Consider the following 20165-nt stretch of genomic DNA (forward strand, 5'->3'; position numbering starts at 1 on the left):
ACTACAGCGCCCGCTGCGCGGCTGCATGGCCCTCTGGGAGTTGTAGTCGCTCTCCTCACCCCTACCCCCGGAAACCATCGGGGGACCGCCCCGAACTACCAGTCCCATGAGGCCCTGCGCACAGAGCCGGCGGCGCGCCCGGGCCGTGACGCGCGCGAGGGCCGGGGCGGGGAGCCCGAGGAGGCGGAGGCAGAGGAGGAGGAAGCCGGAAGTGGATCGGCTGGGTCGGTCCGGGCGTTGCGGGATTGGGGCCTGGGATCGCTCGGCCCCGGGCAGCAGAGGAGCCCGTGACGGGGCGGAGCGGCGCCATCCCAGCCTTGAGGCCTGCTGACCGGTGAGGAACAGGGAGTCGCCTGGGGAGGGTCCTTCCTCTGCTCAGGTGGCACCCCAAAGTGCCGGTCCCAGATCCCCAGTCCCTGCGGCCCAGCCTGGTCCTCCGCCCCCTCCCAGCACCCTCTGGCCGAGACCCCGCGTCCGGGTCTTCTGCCTCCTCGTAGCCGAGCCCCGGTACCTCCTCCCCGTCACCGTAGTTTGCCAAGACCCAACCTGGTCGCTGGCCCTCTGCAGGTCCTCCTCCCACACCCCTGTTCCAAAGTCCTCTGTCCCCGCCCCCCAAATCGCCGCAGCCCTCCCCTCTCCTCTCATCCCTGGTTCCAACCCCCATCCTCCCGGGTCGGCCCTGACAGCCCTCCGCCGGCCTCACCGGCTGCGAACCTAGCGCATTGCTCTTCCCGGGACAGGCAGGCTCTGCGCGCCCCGCGGAGGTCGGCGGCTACCAGCAGCGACCGCAGAGCGACGGCGGGCGGCCCCGGGCATGTACGCCCCCGGAGGCGCAGGGCTGCCCGGCGGGCGCCGGCGGAGGAGCCCGGGAGGCAGCTCTGTGCCCAAGCAGCCGGAGCGTAGCCTGGCCTCGGCCCTGCCTGGCGCCCTGTCCATCACCGCGCTGTGCACTGCTCTCGCCGAGCCCGCCTGGTTGCACATCCACGGAGGCACCTGTTCCCGCCAAGAGCTGGGGGTCTCGGATGTTCTGGGCTACGTGCACCCGGACCTGCTGAAAGGTGAGGGCGCTCCGGGCCTGGGTGGGGAGCGGAGCTGACCAGGGCCAGGCACTTGGTGGAAGGAAACGGCCCCATTCCTGCCTTGTGTTCCTGCCCACCAGGTGGCTCTGTTTGGGGTCCGGGCACCTCATTAAATCTGATGTTATTCAGCAATGCACCTTCTCACAGCCATGCTAATCCGGACTGCTGCTATTTTAGGCTTCTGCGGGAGGAAGGGCGCTGGGTATCACAACCAGCTGCTCCCTTCTAAGGAACCTGTGGGATGCAGGAAAGCCGCTCTGGACTGATGGGTGGAGACAAGGGAGCTTCCAGTATGAACAGGTTTAAAAAGATACTTTAGAGTTGTATGGTGATTGGATTTTTACTAGAGGAACGAGAGAGCTCGTGGCGTTTTAGGTCATCAGAACTCAGTTCCGTTGCCCGCATCAGTAAGAGTTGGACGTGAGTCTTTGCAACCATTACAGGTGTGCCTGACTGTGGTCCTCCTGCTTCTGCACCAGGTAGGCAGAGGAAAGTGTTCAGTTTACTGAAGGGGAGGCCAGTGCCTTCGGGAAGGTGGATCCTTGGGAGCCCCCGCGCCCATCCTGCCCAGTCCCGCGTCCCTCGGTGAGGGTGAAGGCCGGGTGAGGGCAGGGTGGCAGCACCTGGTTTTTATGTGAAAATGGTGCGTGCTGCCCACACAGCCCCTAGTCACAGCGCAGTTCATCACCCCGAAGTCTTTTTGAGCCTTTCTTGAAGGCCTTCTTGCTTTCCACCTGTGCTGTCACTGGCGAGGAGGCATTCCAGATGTCGCTGCCCTGCATGTTGGAAGCCCTTCCTGTGAAATATCTACATGTTGCCTTTTGACAGATTCAGGCACTAGAATTGGCAAAACGGCCCCTGTGCCTCTCTGTGCCCTGGGCTATATCCCACCTCTTCAAGGTGAAGAAGGCGGAAAAGCCTCATCTCCTTCCCCATGTTGTCTGTCTCTGAGCCTTCTTTCAACATTTTGCTTCTCTCTAGAGTTCTAGAAGCTTTAGGGTGATCTTACGGAGCACAGGTTGGGAGCTTTTCTGGTTTGTTCCCAGATCTCACCTGGATGATACCATTGGCTGGATTGGCTCATGAAAGCCGAAATCAGGCCCGTGAAGGAGGCTTGGTGCTGGCAGCTTTTTCTCTGCCATGTAGCTGACAGCTTAAAGGCCGTGGAGTTGGAGTGCGTCTGGTCGGCTTTCCCTCAGCACAGTTCCCTGCACTTGGCTTTCCCTGAAACACAGCTGCCACCGTCTGTTAATTCGGCATCGGTCTCTGGTGGTTCAGTGCTTGAGAGTTCAGTGTCACCCAGGAGCTGGGAGACCGTTCACCACGCCCCTCCTTGGCAGATCGTCCCTGGAAGTTTCTTGTGATGGAGCAAGAGGCGATCAGGTCTCATCGTTATTTCTGAGATCTGGGGAGCTGGGGCTCAGAAAAACAAAGTGATGCCCCGGCCACCCAGCTGGGGTTGGCGTAGCTGGGGCTCCCTCGCATCTCTCATGCCAGCATGAAGTGATGCCGTCTCACTCACGGTCCCTACCCTTTGATTCACCTCAGCTGTAGAAGAGTGAGCTCGTGGGCATCCCACCTAGGTGTGCAAGGGCATCCTTGTCAAAGCCATATTAAAAATAGAAGTGAACTCTCGCTGCAGCCTCTCATTTGTTCACATATCTATGTACCCTTTCTAAGAAATTACTCAGGTCGGACTCTGTCTTTCATAAAGCACGTGGCCTTAACCTTGACAGTACATTTGTTCACATTAGCCCTTGTGTAGTTTCTGCCTGGGCAGCTGTGGCCCTCTCCTTGGCGGTTGCACACTAGGAACATTTGGTGCCCATTGATTAGAAAGTTGACCCTGGTGCCCCCCAAGCTATCACAGGAGAAGCTGGGGACCCAGGAGGTCCCTAACTGCTTCTCCTCCCCCTTGTCTCTGTACTTGTTGGGTTTTGAGTGCCCAGGCATACGGTCTTCAGACACGGGTGTCCTGTGTGCTGTGCTAATCTGCAGGGCAGAGAGATGTCCTGACCTGGAAGCCTGAGGGAGCAGAGCTGGGGGCACACGGCTCCTACAGACGCTCCAGAGGGAGGGCAGGCTAGCCGGTCACCGCTCAGCCCCTGCCTGAACGCCCATGTTGACATGGTGCTGAGCACGTTCCTGCCTGCTTTCTGTCGCTCCTACAGAACGTCCTGACTTGGTAGCTACTGCCTTCAGCTGTGCTTTGTGAAGGTCTCGGCTCAGGGAGCTCCGTAGCACACAACTGCTCTGAAGTCCATCCCCTGACCACCCTGCCAAGCATGCTCCAGCTTGCTTTGCCCTTCCTTTAGAGCTGCCCAAGGCTCTTCATTTCTCTGTTCTCATTGAGCTTTTATCACAAGCCCAGCAGAAGCCGAACTCTGTTTTATTGCACGTGGCCTCCATGTTTGGGCTTGGATTGGTAATCTGGAGGCAGAGCCATTCACCCTCCCACTGTCATTCCCAGGCCTCCAAGGCTGTAGCAGACGCAGGCTGGCTTAAAAGACTCCGTTCTGAATTCTCCCTCTCCCCTAAAGGCGTGCTTGTGTCTCTCAGAGATCTTTCACCCCAGCCCAGGTCCAGAGACTTGTTGGGGTCTCCAGTGGTCCTGGGGAGGGGGAGCGCCACACCCTACCTGCTGCTCCAGTGTGGCCGGTGAATGACAGTGCCACCGGCGAATGACAGTGCCACCAGCGAATGACAGTGCCACCAACAGCCTCAGGAAGCATATTTGGAGAATGAGGAAGTGCTGGATTTGAAGTCAGGTGACTCATGCTTGTCAGTAGCCTCTGGAAGATCAAGGGCCTTCCAGGGAGGGCCTGTGTGCCTGCAGGGTGGTGACAGGTGCAGCTGGCACTTCCAGGGCCTGCAAGGCCTGTCTCCAGATTAAGACCATTGGTATCTGCGGGATTACGGAGCTGGCACCAGATGGCCCTGTTGGTGGCCTGTGTCGGAGGCCTGTCTGAAAGCTGGAGTCACAGTGGGAGGGCCGTGCAGGTGGGATGGATACACAGAGAAGGCCTGGGGCAGTGGGGGAGCTCCTCTAACAGGGATCCCAGCAAGGAGGCAAGGAGATGGGACAGAAGCAGGAAGCTGGTCAGGAGCCACATCTGCCTTCCTGCCGCAGCCTATGTGGGTCAGGCATGAGTTAGAGCAAGGGACAGGTAGACAGGAAGAGCCAGGGCCTTCAAAACAAACCCAGCCGGTGACTCACCAGTGACCTTGGGCAAAGTCAGTTCCATGGGATCCTATTACACAGTAGCTGCCTTCTTCCCTGATGACTGGAGGGGACCGGCAAGCCATGTGCACCAAAATAAACAGGCCGGAGCACAACTGGAGGAGAGGGTGTGCCGTGCGTCTTGCCCAAGTGTTGTCCCCTGAACCACCAGGTCAAATTTACAGACCCAGCCCTGTGTACCATTTCTGTCCCACAAGTAAAGTCACCCGTGCAGCACCTCTGGGGCTTTGTTTGTCTAGCCATGCTCTCAAGGGAGCTGGTGTTTGTGGCCTGCCCTGCTGTACTGCTGTCCGGGAAGGGAGGGGAGAAAGATGCCGAGCTGCTGAGCCCAGGGGAGGCTCTGAGCTGCGTCCTGTACGCCCCGGGAACTGCCTGGCCTTCTTGGGTGCACAGAAATCCTTTGAGGAAAGCCCGCCTGTTAGCGGGCAGGCTCTGGGGCATCCATGAGCACCCCCAGAGGGAATTTCCTGTTTGCTTTCCCTACTGAACCGGAGGGTTTGTTTAAGTCACAGCTTTGGAACAGAGGAAAGCAGTTTAACGTTGAAACAAAATGTGTTGGAGTTTTGGGTCAAAAGTCGCTTTTCGGTACCCCATTTTCAGTCTGGTGGGCAGCCCCTGAGTCTGGCTTTGTGGGCCCCTTGTCTGGCCCACACTGATTGATGTGTGTCGTTGAAGTTTTGGGGCAGCAAGTAGAGGCACACCAGTGGCCGGGGCAGTCCCAGTACAGGGGGCTGCTGTGTCACAGCATCGCGTCAGCTGACCCTCCCAGAAAGTGACCTGCTCAAGGTAACACATAGCCTGTGGCCAGCCGAGGACTTGGCTCCAGGTCCAGAGCTCTGCTGGTGTCCTGAGCATGTTCCGGAGCTGGACTGGAGGGCCTGAGTGCTGCCCAGGCTTCAACACCACCCCAATAGGTTTCGTCCAGTAATTGCCCATGTGGACATTCTTTGTTGCACAGTGGCCCAGACCTTTCTTGCCTTTTGTGTGTGTGTGTGTGTGTGTGTGTGTGAGATTTCATAGCCCACACGGTTCCTTTTGTAAGCTCAGCAGCTGCTGGCCTTGCGGGTTGCGGCTGCCTCTGACGGTATCAGCTTCTGGCTGTTCAAACACAGCTCTTGAGGACTTGATTGGTTCTCTCCATCAGGGAAAAATAAAGTGGCTGGCTCAGGGGCTGGGTGATTCGGAGCTGCTCAGTACAGGGGAGCCCTCACTGACATTTGGAGTCTAACTCTGTGTGACCTTGACAAAGTCAAGCTAATCTCCTAGAGTTGGCTTTCATCTGAGCTGTGTGATAAACCACACCCCACACCCCGCCCCGGCCAGAGTGGACAACAAGGATTCACAGAGAGAACTTTTTTTTTTTTTTTTTTAAGATTTATTTGTTTATTTGAAAGACTTACAGAAAGAGAGATCTATCTTCCATCTGCTGGTTCACTCCCCAAATGGCCACAACAGTCAGGAGCCTAGAATTCCATTTGTGTCTCCCACAAGGGTGCAAAGGCCCAAGCACTTGGGCCATGATCCACTGCTTTTCCAGGCCATTAACAGGGAGCTGGATTGTAATCGGAGCAGCCAGGACTTGAACCAGTGCCTATATGGGATGTCAGTGTTGCAGGCAGCAGCTTAACCCACTATGCCACAATGCAGGCTCCAGGAACATTTTTTAAAAATAGCATTTGTTAAAAGATTTATCTATTTATTTGAAGGGCAAAATGACGCAGAGAGAGGGAGAACAGATTTTCCATCCGCTGGTTCACTGCACAGATGCCCACAACAGCCAGGGATAGGACAGGCTGAAGTCAGGAGCCAGGAACTCTATCCAGGTCTCCTACGTGGGTGGCAGGAACCCGAGTGTTTGGGCATCATCTGCTGCCTCCCAGGCACCTTAGTGGGAAGGTGCATTGCAGATGTGGAGTAGCAGGACTTGAACCAGGCATTCTTCCTTGGGATGTGGTCGTCCTAAGCATAACCACTGCATCACAACATCCACCCCAAACTTTTTTTTTTTTTTTTTTTTTTTTGACAGGCAGAGTGGACAGTGAGAGAGAGAGACAGAGAGAAAGGTCTTCCTTTGCCGTTGGTTCACCCTCCAATGGCCGCCACGGCCGGCGCGCTGCGGCCGGCGCACCGCGCTGATCCGATGGCAGGAGCCAGGAGCCAGGTGCTTTTCCTGGTCTCCCATGGGGTGCAGGGCCCAAGCACCTGGGCCATCCTCCACTGCACTCCCTGGCCACAGCAGAGAGCTGGCCTGGAAGAGGGGCAACCGGGACAGAATCCGGAGCCCCGACCGGGACTAGAACCCGGTGTGCTGGCACCGCTAGGCAGAGGATTAGCCTAGGGAGTCGCGGCGCCGGCCACCCCAAACTTTTGATTGATCTGTGTGTGCAAAGTAGCTCCAGCAGTGTTTGTTCTGGGGTCGGTCAGAGGACACCTGGAAGGAGAGGGACGTCACCTGTGAAGCTTTGTACCGTGTATCTGTCCTCCACTGGAATAAGTGTGTTACTGGCCAGCATTGTGGAGAGACGGGCTAAGCTGCTGCTTGCAGTGCTGGCCTCCCATATTGGAGCGCCAGTTTCAGTCCTGGCTGCTTTGCTTCAGATCCAGCTTCCTGCTGACGCGCCTGGGAAGACAGCAGACGATGGCCCAAGTGCTTGGGCCCCTGCCACCCAGATGCGAGTCCAGGATGCTCCTGGCTCCTGACTTCTACCAGGCCCAGAGCTGGCTGTTGTGGCCTTTTTGGGGTTTGAAGCAGTGGATGGAAGTTTCTCGCCCTCCCTCCCTCCTGCTCTCCTTCTCTCTCTCTCAGTCTTTCCCACTCTCTCTGTCACTCTGAGGGTGGGAAATAATAAATTAATAAATAAATCTTTAATAAAAATAAAATAAGTGGCACAGTGTATATCGTAAGTGTACATTTTTAAGGACAACAAAGACTTCCTGTGCTCACCACCTAGCAGAAGAATCCAAGTACAGGCCTTCTGAAGTCCCACATGTCCCCATCCTCAGAGTGCCAGGGGGCATTAAGTAAGGCAAATGCCATCCCAGCCAGCCGCAGAGCAGCGGGTGACGCGAGCCCGTGCAGCCTGCCTCTGGCCGGTCATGCTCAGAGGCACTGAGTGGGCACTTTGGTTCTGTTGGTACCTGCCACGTGCCACTTGGGCCCCAGGAAGAACTATCGCAGGGAGTTTTTAACAATGTTCCAAGTAAAGGCAGGGGTTAGTCCTGTCTCCTAGAGCTTTTCTTCCAGTGAGGACCTGTGGGTGTCTGGACTGTGCAGGCCCATAGCACTGAGGCTGTGTGGGGTTAGATTAAACAAAGGCTGGTGCTGGCGCTGGCGCTGGCGCTGGCGGGGCTCCCGCACAGGCAAGCTTCCTGACAGTAGGCAGTTGCTCAGCCTGGATGCCTGGTCCCAAAACAGATGGTCCGTAGACAAGAATGGGGGACCTGGTGCCAGACACAAGCATGAGGACCTTGTTTGAGCCCAGGCAGCATCTGCTGATGGATTTAACCCTGAGGCAGGCTCCACATGCATGGTCACACAGGTCCAGGGGCTCCTCCTACGCAGGACACCCTGGTGTTGAGTTTGCTTGCTTAGGTTTAGGTCCTCTGCCCAGGTTCTTGAACTTTACATCAGTTCATCTTTGGAGTCTGGGATCAGTGGGGTTTTTTGTTTTGTTTTGTTTGCTGTATAAGGCTGGGACCACCTGCAGGGGATTACCTGGACTGCATTTTGAACTCTAGATTCCAAGGCCCTGCTCCAGACCTACAGTCGGACTGTCTGGGGATCAGGGAACATGTTTTCAGCTGTCACCCCCATAATTCAGATGTGCACTAAACTCCTCATCACTGCTCCAACTCTTAGCCCAAGGTCAGGATTTGGGAAAGAAACCTGTAGTCCGAATCTTGCCAGCCCTTTCCCGAGTTTCCTAAATCACTTGATGACCCACGGGCCTGAGGAGAGGAGAGCTTGTCACAGGTTGGAAGACAGGAGGGAACAAAATGAAGGCCCATTTCCTACTTTCATTAAGGCTTGAAATACTTAATCCTGGCCCGCTTTCTTCCTGGATCACCCTTTATTGTAGACTTCCGGGAGCTGTAGCAGTTTGCATAAGCATCAAAGGAGACCAACAGTGTGTTTTGTTGAAATTAAAAAAAAACGGGGGGCCGGCGCTGTGGCACACCAGCTTAACACCCTGGCCTGAAGTGCCAGCATCCCATATTGGCGCTGGTTCGATTCCTGGCTGCTCCTCTTCCGATCCAGCTCTCTGCTATGGCCTGAGAAATCAGTGGAAGATGGCCCAAGTCCTTGGGCCCCGCACCCATATGGGAGACCCGGAAAAAGCTCCTGGCTCCTGGCTTCGGATCAGCGCAGCTCCGGCCGTTGCGGCCATCTGGGGAGTGAACCATCGGATGGAAGACCTCTCTCTCTCTCTCTCTCTCTCTCTCTCTCTCTCTCTGTCTCTCTGTCTCTCTGTCTCTACCTCTCTCTGTAACTTTGCCTTTCAAATAAATCTTTAAAAAATTTTTTTAAAAAATTGGGGCTGGTGTGGTGGTACAGTAGTTACTCCTCCGTCTGTGGCACCGGCATCCCATATGGCGCCGGTTCTAGTCCTGGTTGGTTGCTCCTCTTCCAATCCAGCTCTCTTCTGTGGCCCGGGAAGGCAGTGGAAGATGGCCGAAGTCCTTGGGCCCCTGCACCCACATGGGAGACTGGAAGAAGTTCCTGGCTCCTAGCTTTTCGGATCAGCTCAGCTTTGGCTGTTGCGGCCATTTGGGGAGTGAACCAACAGACAGAAGACCTTTTTCTCTGTCTCTCCCTCTTACTGTCTATAACTCTATCTCTCAAATAAATAAATAAAATCTTTAAAAAAAAATCAGGGCTGGTGCTGTGGCATAGTAGGTTAAGTCTCTGCCTGCTGTGCCAGCATCCCATGTGGGTGCCATGTTCAATCTCAGCTGCTTCACTTCTGATCCAGCTCTCTGCTGTGGCCTGGGAAGGCAGTAGAGGAGGCCCAAGTCCTTGGGCTCCTATACCCACATGGGAGAGCCGAAAGAAGCTCCTGGCTGCTGGCTTTAGATTGGCCTGGCTCCAGCCATTGCAGCCATCTGGGGAGTGAACCAGCAGATAGAGGATCTCTCAGCCTCTCTCTCTCCTTTTCTCTCTGTAACTGTACCTTTCGGAAAAAAAAATTTTAAAAGATGCTGTTGAAGTCCTGGAAAGGCACGGAGGTTGCCCCGTGTGAACGGTGTGTGTGTGCCATCCTGGGGCTCTCCCTTCACCTCAGCCTTGGGGTGCCTTGAATGGCGTGTCTTCTGCTTCTGGGTTTCCTTCCTGGTTTTGGTGGAGTGAGCACCCCCGGTGCTGTCAGTTCCTGAGCCTTCTGGAGCTTTATGGTACAAGCGTAGCTGATGCTTTGCTTTTCCCCTGCTGGCTTTTTTCCTCACCTCTATCAAGTCTAGGTCTGTTCTTTCCAGTTTTCAGAATTTTGTTTTGTACCTCTTTTTCCTTTCATATGGTTTTATGCCTTTTTGTAATGTTTTCTTGGGGTCAGTGTTGTGGCACAGTGGTTCTCTACCCCCACCCTGTCAGTCTGCCTTTCAAATAAATAAAATAATCCTTTTAAAAAAAAATTTATTTATTTACTTGAAAGGCAGAGTTAGCCAGCACCGCGGCTCAATAGGCTAATCCTCCACCTAGCGGCGTTCTAGTCCCGGTCGGGGCGCCAGATTCTTTCCCGGTTGCCCCTCTTCCAGGCCAGCTCTCTGCTGTGGCCCGGGAAGGCAGTGAAGGATGGCCCAGGTGCTTGGGCCCTGCACCCCATGGGAGACCAGGAGAAGCACCTGGCTCCTGCCTTCGGATCAGCGTGGTACGCCAGCCATAGTGTGCCAGCCGTGGCGGCCATTGGAGGGTGAACCAACGGCAAAAGGAAGACCTTTCTCTCTGTCTCTCTCTCTCACTATCCACTCTGCCTGTCAAAAAAAAAAAAAAAAAAAAAAAAAAAAAAAAAGGCGGAGTTACAGAGAGGTGGAGGTAGAGAGAGAGAGAGAGAGAGAGGTCTTCCATCTGCTGGTTCACTCCCCAGATGGCCGCAATGGCCGGAGCTGTGCCAGTCTGAAGTCAGCAGCTTCTTCCCAGTCTCCCATGTGGGTACAGGAGCCCAAGGACTTGGAGCATCTTGTACTGCTTTCCCAGGCCACAGCAGAGTATTGAATGGGAAGTGGAGCAGCTGGAACTCGAACCAGCACCCATATGGGATGCCAGCACTGCAGGAAGCAGCTTTAGCTGCGACGCCACAGTGCCAGCCCCATAAAATAATTCTTTAAGAAATTATTTTGTTCTAATAGGGCTCAGGGAGGAAGTAAAAAGAAATGAGATGGTCCAATCTACCATCTTTCCTAATATATTTAATGCGTTCCTGTAGGTATACATTTCTCTAAACTGCTTCAACTTTTTTTTTCTTTTTTACCATGGTAAAATATACATAACATTTACCATTTTAGCCATTGCAAGTGCCCAGTTCAGTGACTAAGTGTGTTCACGTTGTTGTACAACCATGGCCACCATCCATTTTCACAATTTTTTATCATCCCAAACTGAAACTGTATCCCTTCAATGATACCTCCCCAGGCCCTGCCAACCAGCATTCTACTTTCTGTCTGTATGAATTTGTTCTGGCTGGCTCACGAGTGGTCCCTTCTGAATTTGGTTTATTTCGCTTAACGTAGTGTCAAGTTCAGCTTTCATTTCGGAGCAAAAAGGGAGTGAATGAGTGAATGGAGAATCAGCACTATTTGATTTCTGGCTATAGCCACCTCTGTCATGGCTTAGAAGTCAGCGAGCCTTTTGGGCCAGCCCAGCATCCTGGGGCAGAGTGGGTTAACCTGCCTGGTTAATCCTCAGGATCTTTAAAAGTGCTTGAAAGAGCACAGTAGGCACAGGCAGGAGTCCTGCTTCAGACTGGTCTTGTCGCCCGAGAAAGCCTTGAGGTGGGTGGGGCTGCACCAAGGCCCCCGTGGAAGTTGTCCCAGCTCCCCTGCAGAGCAGCTGGGAGCAGGTGCTAGGAGAGTGCAGTCCAGGACTCCCCAGCCCCCCAGGACTGTGCTGGGGGCCCCCAACCCCTGCCCAGGTGGGACTGCCTACATCAGGGTGTTACCTGAGGCCCTGAAGATTTGCTTCTCCCCCCCCAGATTTCTGCATGAATCCTCAGACAGTACTACTCCTGCGGGTCATTGCCGCCTTCTGCTTCCTGGGCATCCTGTGTAGTCTCTCTGCCTTCCTTCTGGATGTCTTTGGGCCCAAGCATCCAGCCTTGAAGATCACCCGTCGCTATGCCTTCGCCCATATCCTCACCGGTAAGCCTGGGGCCTGCCTGTAGTGGGGAGGAACTGCCTGGGAGGTGCACACTGTTGGGAGCAGCAGGCGGGACTCTGGTTTGTAGGAGCAGGCGGTAGCTTTTCACGGAGCACCGGGGCTGTTGGCAGCCTGCTTCAGTCATTTGCTTGCACACTTGCCAGGATCACAAACGTATTCAGTTCAGCTGTGGAGAAGGGGGGTGGTGTTAGAATCCCACAGGGAATCTCACAGCACTCCAAACATGGTGTTTGCAGCTTAATCGAGCTCAGGGCCTGGAATGAGGGAGGAGCCAGGCTGTCTCCCCTGGAGTACGTGGGTGGGTGGCTGCTTCCCTGGAAACCAGCCAACTGTCTCTCTCATGACTGGGCTGGCATGTCCATCGGACTTGGGGTGGTGCCCAGTCCAGCTCCTGCACCTATGACCTTGTCCGTTCCCCTTAAGTACCCAGGCATACCTGGCAGCCTTCATATCCCAGTTGCAAATTCTCAAGGCAGATGGGACAGGCCTGGTAGGGGCCTACGGCTGTCTCCAGAGTCAGGTCAGGAGTCCCAAGGGTTCCTTCCAGGATCTAGAGCCAGGCAGGTTCTCTGAGAGTGGGGTTTGGGTAGAGAGGCTGAGAGCAAGCATCCCGGCTAAAGGCTAATGCCCTCTGTGCTGTCGCTCCATCCCCTAGTCCTGCAGTGTGCCACCGTCATCGGCTTTTCTTACTGGGCTTCCGAACTCATCCTGGCCCAGCAGCAGCAACATAAGAAGTACCACGGCTCCCAGGTCTATGTCACCTTTGCTGTCAGCTTCTACCTGGTGGCAGGAGCTGGTGGAGCCTCAATCCTGGCCACAGCAGCCAACCTCCTGCGCCACTACCCTACAGAGGAGGAGGAGCAGGCGCTGGAGCTGCTCTCTGAGATGGAGGAGAATGAGCCCTACCCGGCGGAGTATGAGGTCATCAACCAATTCCAGCCGCCCCCAGCCTACACTCCCTAATGCCAACCAGAAGCTCTCTTCCATGGCAGTCCCTCCCCCAACTCTAGCTCCTCCCATTCCCAGGGGAGCTCCTGTCCCAGCAGGCCTCACGGGTAGGATCCTGACCATGTCCACCACAACACCTTCCCCAGGAGAGACTTTGCCTTTAGGGTTGTCTATGTGTCCCTGCTCTTAAAACCTGGGATTCATCGATTTTATATAATGCACTGTTTCCCCTCCTACCACCCTCTGCTCCCATCATGTTCACTAGTCATTACCAACCAGGCATAGTCCGACAAGTTTCCTCCCCTTGCAGGCCATATCGGGGGGGCCGAGACCCTCCTTGGGAAGCTGCTGATAGTAACACCCCAGAGAAAAGTGTCACCAGGGCCCAGGGGAAGGGGTACTTCCTTCACAAGGACCAGTGTTTGTTCCACAGCCGCAGCTCTGGGGTGACCCTGCTCTGTCCCCTGCTCCAGTCCCCCTACCATTCCCTCTCTGCGTGCCCCAGTGCCAGGCCACCCGTTCCTTGGAATTCTCTGCACTTTAGCCTTTGGACTTCTCCTCACAAGTGTTCTGGTTCTATGGGGAGAAGGAATTGCCGTTGGGAAGCAGGGCAGTCGCTTGCTTTGCCCTGCCCTGCCCTTGGCTTTGTGTGACTGGAGCCAGGCAGGAGAACCTGGTAGGAGACCGAGGCCTCCTGGTGCCTACACGTGACCAGAGCGAAGGGGGCTTGATCTCCCCAGCCCCTTCGCCTTTTAAAATGTGAGTGGTTTTACAAGGAAACAAAACCAAGCAACAGCGACAATAATATTCTTTTTAAAATAGGGACAAGGCTGTTGTTTTCCACAAATGTGTCCCATTCCTTCTGGCTCTGCAGTATTTTGGGCCACGGCGCCTTTCCAGCCCATAGTATTTCCTCCCCGAGTCTTTCCCAGCAGTGTGTGCCCTCCTCCCTGGTTCGTCCCTGCCCCCAACCCCACACTAACTGTGGCTCCCTGGGGCCTTCCTGTGGAACCCAGAGCCGCGTGGCCCCCGAGGGGCTGAGGACTGTGGCCTGGCTGGCCGGCCAGCGTGGTGCTCCTCAGAACTGCGGCACTGAGATGTAACCTGGCCTCAGTTCAGGAACAGGGGCCATGGCAGGGCAGGAACCCACCATTCTCCACATAGGAACCACAACCAGCGGGCCCCACACATGAGGTGTCAGAACCACCCCGTCAGACAAGCAGGCGTGGCCGTAGCCTTCGGTCTCACATGTCCCCTAGACTGTCACTGGGGGCTACAGCTTGCTGCATGCCCCTCTCCCTGTCTCAAATGTACTCTGGCCTAGCAGTGTGGAACTGGATCTGTTTTGCCCAGCCATCACTCTGGCTGCCCTGTAGCTCCAAGTCTGGCAGAATTCTCTGCCCTGACATTGGGACATACAGTGGGAGCAACTTGACAGACCTCCAATATGGATCCAGATGGCCAAGCTGTCCTCGTTCAGTTACTGGCTTTGGGATCCACGTCCAGTGCTGAGCTGAAAGGAGACAGATTCCGGTCTCCTCCAACCCTTAAGGCAACAGGCAGTTCAAGCAAGACTGGAGAATGGACACTGCTGCTGAGCTGTGGCTGGAAAGGGACTGTCCCGCCCCTGTCTGTCTTTGGCCACGTGACAGGAGGTGTCTGGACAGATGCCCACGTGGGTGATGATGACCAGGCTGCCTGGAGTTCACTGCCGTGATGCCAAAGTGTGTCCCAAGGTGACTCTCCGCTCTTCCAGACTCTTCTGTCAGGCAAGGAACGATGCCCTGTGATAGGCGCGCACAGAGCCACGGAGCTGAATGAAGTCTGACTTTCTGTGAAGCCCTGAGTTTGTCATTGGCAGATTCCTGAGGTGTGGCCAGCTCTCTTTGACTGTGGGTGTCTGAGTGGGCAGGCCAGGAGACCAGGCACCAAACACGCATGCCAAAGTGACCCGGTCATCTCACGAGGACCTGGACATGACCCTGTGGACCGTTCCACGTGATTCAGAACCCGGTTTTTATTTGCCTCCCATGCCTCGGGCCTTTCTTTCTCTCTTCCCCAGCCATCCTGACACCGATAGTTTGTCATATAAATTCCCCTGGTTGTGTTTTTTTTTTTTTTTTTCTAGGAAAAAAATTAAAAAGCAAAACAAAAACAGCAGAAACCACAAATGAGAATGTAAACTCCAATGGCTGTCTGTCATTTTTCTGTCATATCTCCTGATTTGGTTTGTTCTTTAACTCTTAGACAAGCGGCTCATGATTTAAAGCATAATCAGCATGTACCTGTGCCTTCTCCGTGCAGGGCATTTACAGTTTTTTAGGTTGAGAAACAGCATTCCTTGTGCTGTTTCACTCCCCAAAAACCTTCCGTGACTGGCGGCCTGAAGTGGAGAGCTGGGATTTCAATCCAGCTCTCCCTCACGGGTGGCAGGATGCTGATGGCTTGAGCCGTCACTGCTGCTTTCCAGGGTCTGCTTTAGCAGGAAGCTGGAGTCAGGAGCTGGCGCCGGGAGTCAAACCCAGGTCCTCAGCTACACGACATACACCCTCCTCTACTTCTTAACCACTAAACCAAACACCTACCCCTCCATGCACGCCACTTTCACCTCCAGGAGTGCCCTGATCCTGACAGCTTCCAACAGGAAGTTTCTAGCACCCACAACTTAGTAGACTCTGCCCACGTTCTCAACTTTAAACCCTGAGCTCCTCTGCATTCCCAGGTTAGCTGCAGGAGACCGCTGCTTTCAAACTGTAGCCACTGTATGGGAGGCAGTGGACTTCTTCAGGCTGTGCCTGGTGCTCCATCCCTTCTTTGAAACATTGGGAGTGGATACTGGGAAAGGCATGGGAGTAAAAACCGTTGTGGGAGTGTGATGTGTAGCAGAGCTCTTCCAGGGCAGTGTCAAACCTCAGTGGTTGCCCAGAATCTCCCCGGTCCCTCCCTCAAGCACTCCCCCACACACTAAGCCTATGGTCAAAGGGCTTAGGGCTCCTTTTCGAAGCAGCCCACTTTGGGATTCTGTTTCCATTCCTGGGACAATACACACATTTTGCAGGAGCCGGGAACGTGCCTGCTGTCACTGCAGGTCCGTTCGGACACTTGTGAAGGGCCCCTTTGGTTGTGCATAAAGCACTGTTAGTTTACCCCAAGAAAGACGTGGCTGATGGGTGCCCTGTCTGTGAGGCTTTTATGGCCCTGGTTCAGGAGGTGGACCTGTCTCTGGAGGCAGAGTGAAATGGGAAAGTGCTGTGCTACTTTTTTTTTTTTTTTTTAATATTTATTTATTTGAAAGAGTTACACATAGAGGAGAGGCAGAGAGGGAGAGAGAGAGAGGTCTTCCATCCAGTGTTTCACTCAATTGGCTGCAACAGCTGGAGCTGGGCCGATCTGAAGCCGGGCGCCAGGAGTTTCCTCCTGGTCTCCCATGCGGGTGCAGGGGCCCAAGCACTTGGGCCATCCTCTCTGCTTTCCCAAGCCATAGCAGAGAGCTGGATCGGAAGTGGAGCAGCCGGGACACGAACCGGCACACATATGGGATGCTGGCACCTCAGGCCAGGGCGTTAACCTGCTGCCACAGTGCAGACCCCTGTGCTACTTCTGATCTGATTAGGAAAGGCTTCCCCGAGGGCTTGATGTGGAAGAGTATTTGGGGGTTGGGAGGACCCACTGAGGTGATGGCAAAACAAAAGCACATTGGCCAGGATGGGGTTGAGGGAGGAGGTTGGAAAGGTGAGGGAAGCCCTGGAAGGGTTTTGAGAAGGAAAAAGGGCTCAGCTTTTTTTTTTTTTTTCTTTAAACATTTATTTATTTGAAAGAGTTACAGAGCGGCAGAGGGGACAAGGTAGAAGGGGAAGAGAGCAGTCACACTTGGCCCCCAAGACCCAGTGTCTCTGCTGGGTGCTGCCATAGGGATCTACACAACAGGTGTAAGGTGGAGTTGGCTGTGCAGGCCCAGGGTGGCTCCCACACTTGAAGCTGGGGGATGTGCAGGGCAGCAAGGGAAGGCCCTTGGGGAGCAGGAGCATTGTGTGTAGGGGGGTGGTCTCCACTGGATAATGAGGAAGCCTTCCACTGGCATCTCACCCATGGTGTCCGCACACTCAGCCGCTGCATACGGGGGACACGAGGATCTGTGTGGAGACTCCAGGGACGAGTGAAGCCCGTGGCCCTTGAGCTCAAAGACTACAGTCTTTCCTCTGCCTCTGCATTTTTTGTGGGCATAGCCTTGTAATTGGGGTGGGAACAAAAAAATGTCTCCTGTAGTCACGTGAAGTGAAGGCACTGTGTGAAGGACGCTGGCTCGAGAGCTAAGACACCCTTTTTTCTCTGGAAGCTTTGGGGAAAATGCTAGGCTGTGTTGCTGCTAGAGGGAAGTTTCCTCAGGAGAATGTCAGTGGACACTGCTGGGCTGGGCTGGCTGCCCATTTGGGTGGGCGGGCAGGCATTAGAGAGGGAGAGGCCCCTCTGCCCAACCATGTATCTGAGGAGTTTGGCAATGGAAGAACTTTCAGGGACTGGCATTATGGTGCAGCGGTTAAGCCGCCGCCTGTGACACTGGCACCCCATGTGAGCACCAGTGCAAGTCCCTGCTAATGCGCCTGGGAAAGCAGCGGAAGATGACCCAAGTGTTTGGGCCCCTGCCATTCACATGAGAGACCTGGAAGGAGTTCCAGGCTCCTGGCCCAGCCTCAGGCATTGCGACCATTTGGGGAGTGAACCAGCAGATGGAAGATCTCTCTCCCTCTGTCTGTCCTCCTCTCCCTGTCACTCTACCTTTCAAATAAATAGATTTTTTAAAGAAACTTGAGAGACAACTGTGGATCCATCTTGTTTCAGGGGTTGAGTGAGTCCCTGAGGATGCAGCCCATGAGCAGCCCTGTTCAGAAGGTTCTGTCCTTACTTCTGTTTCTAGAAAATGGCGGCTAGCCCCGTAAAGGACCTTCACTTCTTGGTGAGGTGCACCACGTAGCCCAGCTGCTTCCCTGGGGTTCACTTCCTTGTTGGGGAGTCGATGCTGGCACAACACATGTCCCGGAAGCGGCGATGTGAAGCCACCGCATGCCCCCGAGCGCTCCCCCCACTGCTCATTGCTGCTCTTCAGCCTCCATTGGCACAGTCATCATATGGCGTCTCCCGAGTCTTCGAGATCTCAGCTGGCAAGGGAAGGGCATAAGGTGGCTACCCAAACGGTGAAAACTCATACTAGAGACATGCCACGAAATGCCATGGATTCTAAGGGCAAGGCTGAAGGGGTCAGGAAAGCTATCCTGGGGTCTCTTTGAAGACCCTGAGAAGTAAAGGAGTGGCAGATGGGCTGGGTTGGAGGCCCTGTCTTTAGGTCTGTCAGCTTGTGGGTTGCTCATACAGTCCTATCACAAGGCAGGCTAAGCCACTTCCCCCCGCCTCCTGCCCGTAACATGACAGCACTCGACCAGAGAAAGTCTGACCTCTGCAGGACTGCACCCCTATGCCAAGCAGTGGGATTCTCTTCCCTGCAGGCGGCCCACTCCCAAGGGGAAGGAGGGCTGGAGCTGCCTGTCAAGACCAGTCTCCCCCTCCCCACCTGCCTACTGGAGTAGTCATCTTTCGCTTTCCCTGGGCCAATCAAGGGATAGAGAGAAGAAGGGACATCACCCCTAGTGTAGCTCCCTGCACGTGGAAGGCAACCAGTACTGTTCCCGAGGGCTAGTGGTGTGGAGGGCCTGGGACCTGGTAGAAGGGGAAGGTAGCCATTGGCCCCCAAGGCCCAGTGTCTCAGCCAGGTGTTGGGGAAGGGGCCCATCACACAACAGCTGATCACTAGATGTTCTGGCCTGGTTCTGAGAGGAGTCGACCTGAGGTGTCTTTGGCCTTGCAGTTCATGTATAACCTCATTCTTGATGACGAAAACAGAATCTTTCAAAAAGTTTTAGATTCTGAATTTGGAGCAAATTGCCTGCTCTGAGGAGATTTCACATAGTGAGGAGAAGTGGATGAAGATTGTGAACACTTTCCATTATGAATAATAGATGGATAGAGCTTTGGGTTGCATACACATTTTGAAGGAAAGAAAAGGCACTTATTGCTGCCTTTTGGCCTAATAGTTGGAGACCAGGGGTTGCATCAGACTCAAACAACTTACTGTTGGAAAGGGACCAAGGCCCAGGCATCAGAGCTAATGATAACTGAGAGCAGGCCCATTTAGCCCTTGGTGCAATGCCTGCCCTTGGGGGTAATGCCTGAGAAGTGATTTCTAGGCATGTTGCTGCTAAGACAATACATAGGTGCTTACTAACTCTGCCCGAGGCTCAAACTGGCTGACACACTCTCTAGTCTGGGACCCGCAGGACAGAGGGCAAGGGACACTGGAGAGGGAGTGTGCTGAGCCTCCCCACTGACCAGGCAGAGGGTGCCCAGGATCAAGGGCTACGCTGGAGCTCTGGGACAGAGTCTGTTTCAGGCCGGGTCCTCCGGCAGCAGTCTTGGAGACCAGCATGCAGGAAGTGCTCTCAAGTTCAACACCTGTGGCAGAAGGGAAGGAGGCAGCCGGGATTGGAAGGAGAAGTTGGTTTGAAGAGGACTTTCATAGCCACCTCAGCTGCCCTGTACAGAGCTCTGAAGCTGGGGTGGCCTTCAGAGTTGTCCTGAGTACAAGCGAGGGGCCAGTCATTGTCCCCAGAGGGGAGGTGTGTGACCTTGGCTGAGTAAACTCACTGGGGTGCAGTTCCCAAAGAGGCAGTTGGGCAGCGGTGCTTCCGTCACGAGGGGATGTGGGCGTTCACCACCATGTGCCATGCAGGTGCACTCCTTGGCACGAGTTCTGGGGGAAAATGACGTGCATCAGATGAGCCAGTCTCCACCACCACAGCTTTCCGGAGGCAGCTACAGAGCTCACCCTCTCCCTTGTCTGCCACCCGGTTTAGATCTCCCCACCCTCACTTACTCTCACTTCTGCTGAGCCCCTGGCCACCATCACCTTCTCAGGCCACAGCTGCGGCACTGGTCCATCGATCATCAAAATGGAGCAAGGGCATACAAAAACACCTGGGTGAGTCAGGCGGGTGCCAAACAGTCCTTTTTGATTTCTTTGTATAATTGAAGCCCTGCCTCTTCGTGCTGATCAATTATTTCTTTTTGTTATAGAGAGTTTTCATTTAATAAATATAAATTTATTTATTTGAGAGGTAAGTTACAGACAGTGAGAAGGAAAGACAGAGAGAAAGGTTTTACATCCATTGGTTCACTTCCCAATGAACCTCCTTCTGTTGGTTAATTCTAAATGGCTGCAAGGGCCGGAGCTGTGCTGATCCGAAACCAGGAGCCAGGAGTTTCCTCCTGGTCTCCCATGCGGGTGCAGGGGCCCAAGCACTTGGGCCATCCTCCACTGCTTTCCCAGGCCACAGCAGAGAGCTGGATAGGAAGAAGAGCAGCTGGGACTAGAACTGGCGACCCTATGGGATGCCAGCACCGCAGGTGGAGGATCAACCTAGTGTGCCATGGCACTGGCCCAGATATAAATTTCACAGGTACAACTTTCGAATTATAG

At 54.6% G+C, this 20165-nt stretch overlaps 1 protein-coding gene and 1 long non-coding RNA gene across 2 annotated transcripts; one reads left to right on the forward strand and one right to left on the reverse strand.

The window, feature by feature from the left end:
• The first annotated feature begins 171 nt into the window (after window positions 1-171).
• Window positions 172-14826, forward strand: TMEM127 (transmembrane protein 127). Its single transcript, XM_002709557.6, has 4 exons — window positions 172-334; window positions 741-1058; window positions 11506-11670; window positions 12345-14826. Exons 2-4 carry the CDS (start codon window positions 815-817, stop codon window positions 12650-12652), a joined length of 717 nt encoding a protein of 238 aa, XP_002709603.1. The 5' UTR covers window positions 172-334; window positions 741-814; the 3' UTR covers window positions 12653-14826.
• Window positions 10703-19443, reverse strand: LOC149128009 (uncharacterized). Its single transcript, XR_016229188.1, has 2 exons — window positions 19334-19443; window positions 10703-11855 (listed from the first exon to the last, which is right to left on the reverse strand). It is a non-coding gene; the product is annotated as an uncharacterized LOC149128009 (long non-coding RNA).
• Window positions 19444-20165: the final 722 nt, after the last annotated feature.

Source organism: Oryctolagus cuniculus, chromosome 2 (genome assembly GCF_051225735.1).
Source record: "Oryctolagus cuniculus isolate XC-2025 breed Fujian yellow rabbit chromosome 2, ASM5122573v1, whole genome shotgun sequence".
Classification (NCBI taxonomy): Eukaryota; Metazoa; Chordata; class Mammalia; order Lagomorpha; family Leporidae; genus Oryctolagus; species Oryctolagus cuniculus.